The sequence below is a fragment of the Diadema antillarum genome, unplaced genomic scaffold (genome assembly GCF_040938485.1).
Source record: "Diadema antillarum isolate AM-2024a unplaced genomic scaffold, OU_Dant_1.0 scf00000022, whole genome shotgun sequence".
In the NCBI taxonomy this organism is placed as follows: Eukaryota; Metazoa; Echinodermata; class Echinoidea; order Diadematoida; family Diadematidae; genus Diadema; species Diadema antillarum.
The window spans coordinates 5,060,001-5,068,622 of NW_027270911.1; the positions used below are offsets into that span (position 1 = coordinate 5,060,001).

The 8,622-nt window shown below is 40.9% G+C and overlaps 1 protein-coding gene across 1 annotated transcript; it reads left to right on the top strand.

Annotated features, from left to right (window-relative positions):
* Window positions 1-928: 928 nt before the first annotated feature.
* LOC139730663 (prefoldin subunit 3-like) lies at window positions 929-8,214 on the top strand. The gene is made up of 6 exons (XM_071641525.1): window positions 929-991; window positions 4,327-4,451; window positions 5,109-5,175; window positions 5,689-5,787; window positions 7,010-7,148; window positions 7,829-8,214. The coding sequence occupies exons 1-6, from the start codon at window positions 929-931 to the stop codon at window positions 7,897-7,899; spliced, it is 564 nt and encodes a 187-aa protein (XP_071497626.1). The 3' UTR covers window positions 7,900-8,214.
* The last annotated feature ends 408 nt before the right edge of the window (window positions 8,215-8,622 follow it).

The window sequence follows — 8,622 nt, forward strand, 5'->3', positions numbered from 1 at the left end:
ATGTCAGAAGTCTGATAGAAGAAGCCAGTTTAGGGTTCCTGCGCATAAGCCGAAAAAGGTAATTTTTGTACCAATAAGGGCATGTTTGTTTTTGTGGGGGTTTTTTATTCACTGAAATAAGCATCTTTGACGTAATGGTTATTCAAGTAATCCTTATAAATTGTAATTTCCAGCACTTGCACCTGAGAGTGAAAAGTTTTATTTTGTAATATCAATGGAAAAAATATATAATATGTCAATAACATTCAATAAAACATGATGAAATGGATGCTTTCCATAAAATTAATGTTTTTATAATACTGACGGGCCATTCTGGTCACCTGCCCAAGTTCATCCGTTGGATGAATTCCACAAATTGTGGCATCGGGCAAACCTATGCATGATGTCGCTTTGAGGTGCTTGTAACCAACCGACAAAAAAGAAAGAAAGAAAGAAAGAAAGAAAGAAAGAAAGAAAGAAAGAAAGAAAGAAAGAAGGAAGGAAAGAAAGAAAGCAGGAAAGAGAGAAAGAAAGAAAGAAAGAAGGAAAGAAAGAAAGAAAGATCACGATTGTATACCGTATACTTTCTCCTGAAATTTGCAAGATGTGTGTGTTTGGGGGGAGGTGGTGGTGGTTCCTTGCAAACCCAGCCCTAAAAGCTGTCTTTGCAAAATATCATGGTTTCGTACAACATGTACGGTATTTGAAAATTGCGGGCATGTCATGTTTATACGCAGAAACATACTGAAATGGAATGAAATGAAATCTTTCTGCATTTGAATTCGAAAGAAAAAAAAAATCATGATGTCCATGCGGCGAATTTTGTTGAGGAATCCAAACTCACACAAGGTACAATAGCGACCTCACATCACTAGGTGGGGCTGATCCATTCTATCTGGAGGTGTGAGACCCATGCTGCAGTCGAACGTTCATTCACACGTGGAAAAAAATGGCCGGAGACAGTGACAACAGCGAGACACAGAGTGCTGGAATTCCAGAAGCGGTTTTTCTGGTGAGTAAATCTAAGGCTTTACGTGGATGATGTTGTGCGTTATTGAGTATTCACTTATAGTTTTAAGAGACATTAGATATTCCGAACTGTTTGCGTGAGGTGAGGTTTTAGGGAAGTAGTAGGTGTACTGTGTGCAGTGGACGTTCACTCTTGCCTGGCTGCGGGAGCTTCACATGGACGGACGCGGACGCCTGCCTGCTGGGGATGGAGTGGCCGTGCGATCGCTATCCGCCAGCGAGGCGGGCGGGCTTGCCATGCCCGTTGCCGACTCGCTGCTGATGACATGTCACATGAGTGATGAGTGATGTGCACGCTGGTGGTAGGGCTACTGAGAATTTCGGCGTAGCATCACAACAAATCAGATGTTGAGGATAGATCTTGTAGTGACACTAGTAGTGTTCCATGACCTATGGGATGGCTGTTCCCTGTGCGGCTGTGGGTAACCATGTGTAATCAGTCCGGGAAACCCGCTCATGAGGACTGCTCCCCCGTACGAGGACTGCCCTGCCTCATGAGGACCCCCCGTACGCCTCATGAGGACCCCGGGGGAAGGCCTCAAGAGGCCCCCTATTCACTTCTTATTCATCTCACATCTGACGTACAAATTGTCGCAACTTTGCACGGTGATTTTTTGTTACACACACATGTCCACTATCCATGATGAAAAGAAGAAAAAATCCTGTCTGTTTTTTTCTTCAAAAATCGAGTTTTAATCAACCGATGCAGAGCATTCATCAAAATATGGGCGCCAGCGTGTTCGCACAATGCAAGACTGCCGCACCTAGCGGCCTGATCCGACTATATATTTTCGGTGCTTTTTTCTGCGGCTCTCACCTCTCCGCGCGCGAATCAGCCTCGTGAAGCTGAAGTCTGACATCTTTTTACACAAATTCGCAACGAGAAAAATAAAATCAGTACTAACCTGATCTTGTGCATATACTCCAAATTACTATTCCACACTGATAGAGTAGGTGGGTACTCCAGTTTCTTAGCAAACTAATCACTTTGCAAGTATGATGGGTTCACTTTCTTCGTCAATTCCGCCGTCCGCTAAACTTTGGGCGCTTTTTCTCGAATCCCGCGACGAGACGTCGCATCACATCACGCATCCCCATTAGCACATACAGACAGCGCGCAAGCTGTGAGATTTTCAGAGCGAGCTTGCGCACGCACCGAAGGATACTGCATCCCGTGGTGCGTGCGCAAGCTCGCTCTGAAAATCTCTCAGCTTGCGCGCTGTCTGATGTGCTGGAAAGAGTTCTGTGGCTGGATGCGTGATGTGATGTGACGTCGCACCGCGGGATGATTCCAGGAAACCGCCAAAACTGGCCAAAGGTAAGCGGACAGGGCGGAATTGACGAAGGAAGTGAACTCGTCATACCTACAAAGTGATTAGTTTGCTAAGAAACTTGAGTACCCATCTACTCTATCAGCGTGGAATAGTAATTTGGAATATATGCACAAGATCAGGTTAGTACTGATTTTATTTTTCTCGTTACGAATTTGTGTAAAAAGATGTCAGACTTCAGCTTCATGAGGCTGATTTGCGCGCGGAGAGGTGAGAGCTGCAGAAAAAACACCGAAAATATTAACTCGGATCAGGCCGCTAGGTGCGGCAGTCTTGCATTGTGCGAACACGCTGGCGCCCGTGTTTTGATGGGCGCTCAGCATCGGTTGATTAAAACTCGATTTTTGAAGAAAAAAACAGACAGGATTTTTTCTTCTTTTCATCATGGATAGTGGACATGTGTGTGTAACAAAAAATCACCGTGCAAAGTTGCGACAATTTATACGTCAGATGTGAGATGAATAAGAAGTGAATAGGGGGCCTCATGAGGCGTACGGGGGGTCCTCATGAGGCGGGGCAGTCCTCGTACAGGAGAGCAGTCCTCATGAGCGGGTTTCCCGGACTGTAATGGAGGCTGGCTGATGTAAATTTAGACCGATGGTATCCGTCTCTTCTCGTTGCCGTTGATCTTCCTTCCTTTCTAACTTAACTAACATTAACAGAATAGAAACTCTCTAACCATGTTAGCTACTTGCTAGTCTAATGATGTAACGTTTGTAGACTTCTACATGTAACATGGTCAGCCCCCTCAACTACGAGTGGAGACAGATATCTTCTCCAGCTGTTCTTGTAAATCGTATCACTTTGCTATGCAAAACTAGTGACCCGCGCAAGTCGGTAATTTTGTGTAGCAGAGCATATGAGAAGATCTCAATCTGTCTCCACTCGATACTCACGGGGGCTGACCATGCATGTTTAATATCATTACATATATATCAACACTACAAATAAGATTGCAGAAGCCCAACGAGCTATTCTCCAACGAGAAGAGACAGATGCCCTCTGCACCTTTGGTCTAATGTGAAATTTGTTTTGTTTCATGAAGAAGGAGACGTCTATCTGGGAACTATTACAAAAGTGAACTAAAAACAGAGAATAATACAACAAGTGTCCACATGACAGTGAAATACACATTCTTTGTGACTTGCAATTACAATGCAAACCTTTTCCATGAAAGCTGCCAGTGGAGATTATTTTTTGCCTACATTGTAGGCTACACATTTTATACTGCTGCAAATTCTGGGAACAAGGAGTAACTGCAAACTTCAACCCCTACTCTCAAAGTTTTATCAGTGATGCTAGGCCATATATAGTCTACCAAGTACCAAGAATACGGGATTTTGATGTGTGTGCATGGATTCTGTTCCACCTAATGACAAATGGCTGCTGTCCACTCATCTTGTCCACCTTACTGTAAAAGTGGATATTTTCGCACTCGGCCCAGTGAGAAGAGTTCCGCGTGTTTTTAATTCCGTGGAATCAGGATATCAACTAGACGTCTACTACTAGTACTAGAACATATGGCAAGCAAAAATATTCGCGTGCTTTTATTTTTCGCGCTAGTTTCTGATTGCGCGAAATGCACGAAAATTTCAACACCACAAAAATTTCGACTTTTACAGTATAGTGATATTTAAACTGAGTTTGATAATTATTTGTTTCTTGATGCACACAACATGTGTGATGTCAAAGCTCAGCCCCCCCCCCCCCCCCCACCAGTAGGTTTAAGCCCAAATAATGACATCTGTAAATGTAGAAGTCCCCCATGTACAATTTTTTGTTTGAATTCTGGTAATGAACATAATGCAATGATGTAGAAATGAGGAGCATCTACAGGTCATTTACTTGTGCATTGTATTTCACGTAATCTTTGTAGCAGTCCACCTGTCACCATGAGAGCATACAAATTAAGCCACCGACTCTCCGTACTAATGGATGTCTTCTCACTCTCAGTATCACCTTTGACACTTGACCTTTGCACTTGCAGGAAGATGTCGAGAGTTTTATGCAGCAGCCCCAAAATGACTCGGCTGAAGCTGTCCTCAGACGGCTAGAAGAGCAGCACCAGAAGTACAAATTCATGGAAATGAATCTCCTTCAGAAGAAAAGGAGGTGTGTGACTTCAAGTCAAAATGAAATTGAAAATGACATTGTATAGATGTATCATATCCAGTGTCTATGATTGCTTTCTGAGCTGATGAACTGTTGTGGGGAAATTCCCAGAAAACTGTAATTGTATAGTGACTGATTATCGGAATTACAAGTTTCTTGCAGACAGAGAAGGTACAATTCAGTGGAACATATTATGGTGTTGCTGATGGCATTACTTTGACTTGCCTGAAGAAACATTTGGGTAAGGGCCCCATACTTTCAAAAGGGGAAAGAAACCCAAATAATATGTGTATGTGGATTGAATGAATGCAGCAATAATTATAAGTAGTTTTAACACATCAGTTCAGTTTGAAGAAAATTAGACAATCCGTTGAAAACTGATGAATCTTCAAAGTTTTGGTGCCATCATCAATGGATGAGAAGACTACTATAAACAACGCTATCAAGAAAATATAAAGAGAATTCCACAAAATGTTATTTTCATGAAAAGTACTCATTCCTCAACTTGTTGCTGAGATAGAGGGGTATACATTGTTCCCCTTGCTTTCTGAAAGAACAGTTAAGTCAAGTGACCTACCATTATTCTAGAAGAGTGAAAATATTTTGAATTTGTAAAGCATTTTTTCATTGGTGGTCTGATAAATTTTCTCCTTGCAGATTGAAAGGACAAATACCTGACATCAGAACAACACTTGACAGTGTGAAACACCTTCAAAGTAAACAGGTAAAGCTTTCTTCATCTTTTTCGTTTTGTTTTCTTCCTTTAAATAAAGTCAATTCACAGACAAACTGTTTTGCCAATTTTATGCCAATATCTTAATACTTGATACCACTTGCAGTTCCTAGTTTTTAGTCATTTTGCTTTCTTTTTTGTCCTTTGCATGGATTATTGTGATGAGTGTTCAGTTAGGTTGGTATGCTGTGTATTTCATGAGTGGCTGAATTCACCATCAAGAACCACATTGATGGAATGAGAGAGAGAAAAAAAATGGAAGATTATCTCTTTTCAAGAGAACATTTGGCAATTTTCCACCTGGAGACAATAAACGCTGTTTATGTTTAACATTTATGTCTTATGGGAAGCAATACTTGTGCGAGTTGTTTGCGGCTTTTCGTTGACTTGCAATCGCAATTCATGAAAATAAAAGCAGACTGTTTATGTAGTACATGTGTTATTTATTGATTAGTGGTGTTTTCTAACCAGTGTCTCTGTTCTGTCTCTTCTATCCCTTTCCAGGGATCTGGTGAACAGCTCTCCACTCAGTTCCTGCTATCGGACCAGGTGTATGCCAAGGCTAGCATTCTACCAACAAATAAAGTTTGCCTGTGGCTAGGGGTAAGCAGAAATAGTCCTGAATAAGACATACATGTAACATGCATAGGGGAATCCCATTTGAACACTGTTGTCTGGACCGCCAAAGTCTGCTTGCTTTATATAAAGCAGATCCTTGTATCCATGCAGTATGAGGACAGCCTGAAAAACCTTTCGAAATTTGTACATCACTTTTGATGCCAATTTTGTTTTGATATGTATTTAACCGGAATTACATGCATAAATGCAAAAAATGGCACATTTCATCAAGGGGCTGTGCTTGGCTGGGCTCAGTGTGTGCCATGCTGATACCAGTTGTGTTCAACTAGTGATCCTTAACTTTGAGGATTAGCTAACTTCAAGGCTAAGCTCATATTCAAGTATGGTCTCTGTCATCACGAAATTATTTTTTGGTTGACAATTGACAACATCTATTTTATCAACAAAAAAACAAAATTACAATTTCTTCACAAAATTGTCATTTTGTTAAAGAAATGAAAATTTTCACATGCCAGCAAAACAACGATGTCGTCGCAGAATTTTTATTCCAATTTCATGACGAAAAGAGACCATGCGACACTTGATGCCCCGAGCTTATCCTCACCATTGTCTGTATGTTACTACTTGTCTGGAATTACCCATTAAAGGGATGGTACAGTATTGGTGGAGATGAGAATTGAGCTTTTAACTTTTTGCGAGAAACCAAGAAAATACTTATGATATAGTACAGAGCATACCATTTTAAGAGAAATTCAAAGTTTATTTTATGAAAATCGGGCTTGGAATGACTGAAACATCCAAAAACAAAGCAATCGTAATAAAATATGGGTCCCACACTTTATTAAAATCACTCTGTTTTGAATATCTCAGCCATTTCAAAACCAATATTCATCAAATAAATGTTGAATTCCTCATGGAATTACATGCTGTTTCATATTTCATAAGAGGTTTCTTATTATCTCACCAAAAAATGTTAGAAACCTGAAATCAGGTCTCAACCAAAACTATACGATCCCTTTAAGTTGACAACTCACTGTGGGAGATTAAAGTTCCTGTCTCTCTCAAATTGGCAAGTTTTCTAATAGTTTAATCATAGCTAAAAAGGTGATGATTTTTGCAGCAAACCCCCTGGAACTTCAAGGGCTGAAGTGGTGCCCCTGCCTTTCCAAATTGTGATCATAAAACCTTTACTGTATTGTGATGTCACCAACAGAATTGTTAACACAAAGATGCATGTACATTGCAGGCTAATGTGATGCTGGAGTACGAGCTGTCAGACGCTGAGGCCCTCCTCTCCAAGAACCTGAAGGCTGCCACAGAGAACCAGATCCAAGTCGACAAGGACCTGGACTTTCTGCGGGACCAGTACACAACCACTGAAGTCAGTATCCTTTGACCAAAGTTACCCTCGGATGTAATTGGCTGGCAATCTTGTAAGGTGTTTGTCTGTTATGTTTTAGTTTAGTGTACCACCTCTGTACAAGCCATTGGTTTTCAACGTATTTCTCAGTCTTTTTCCCCCACATTCTGCAAACATGAGGAGATGATATCAGGGAGCATGGAACTCCACACTTTTGACATTTACCGCCCCCCCCCCCCAAAAAAAAAATGCAAGCAAAACAACAACAACAACAAATAAGTAAATAAAAAATAAATAATTACAGATAATTGAAAAACAAACAAACATAAGCAGTATTACAAAAGACAACACCACCAATTACTTTCTGAGGATTTCTCCCCAGAGGGTACCAGTGATCCTTCATGCCACCACTATCACCACCCTTGACTAGGAGATTACTTCAGAAGATTGTGATGTGAATTGACAATTGACATTTAATTCAAGACTAATTTGTGTGCCTATTTTCATAAGGCACAGATCTACCGGTAACTCTAATCAAATGCAGGACTTGTAGACTTCACTGTGCAATAAGTATGCTTCTTGCACAGCTTGTACCCCATGTACCATGATTTTGATCCTCATTCAACTGGGTCTGAATTTGAATTTATTGCATTGCATTATCTCCAAAGTGACCCTTATTGACCCTTGACCACCTGTGATCTCCAGACATGGCTCGGGTGTACAACTGGGATGTAAAAAGACGCCAGGCAGCATCATCAAAGGGTTCATCGTCATAGCTACAGTACAACGTTAATTTAGGCAATATACATAGTATAAATATGTGCTTTGTAATGTTCATATGCTTGTGCCCCCTCTGTGATGTGCGTACGTGGACAGACATGCACATTATCTCGTGTATGCTCGTGACAATACCTTTTTTTTAATTTCACCGTTGTTTCATCTTTTTAGTTTGAAATGGGGGAAGGGATCGATGGTTCAGCTCCCAAAGTGTGTACAATCGGCTGTTTGTATACCAATTTCAGCAGCTCCAGATATCAAAACATTTGCTATACAGTGGGACCGTGTTGTAGCAAGGTCGGATGTAAGCAAGATACCCGACATGAGGTAATGTTGCGGGTCCCATTCCTTTGATATTCTTTTGTTTTTATTCCTGATACAGGGGAAACTCGGTATAACGAACACTGCTATAACGAGATATCGGTTATAACGAGGGAATTTCCCCGGTCCCAAATTTCCTTCCACACAAGTCTATGTAAAATGCTACTCTTATAGCGAGATCGGCTATAACGAAATAACTGCTATAACGAGATAAATTTTGTGACTTCCAAACAAAGAAAAACATAGTCAATCAAACCTGCTATAGCGAGGTAAAGCAAAATGCCTTCGGTAAAGCTTTACTTCGCCTGTGCTATCATCTTCCGAGATTGTAAAGCTTGATGCGCCAAAAACTGTCTTGTACATACATAATCATTTTCTTCAGTGCACTCCAGCTAGCACTG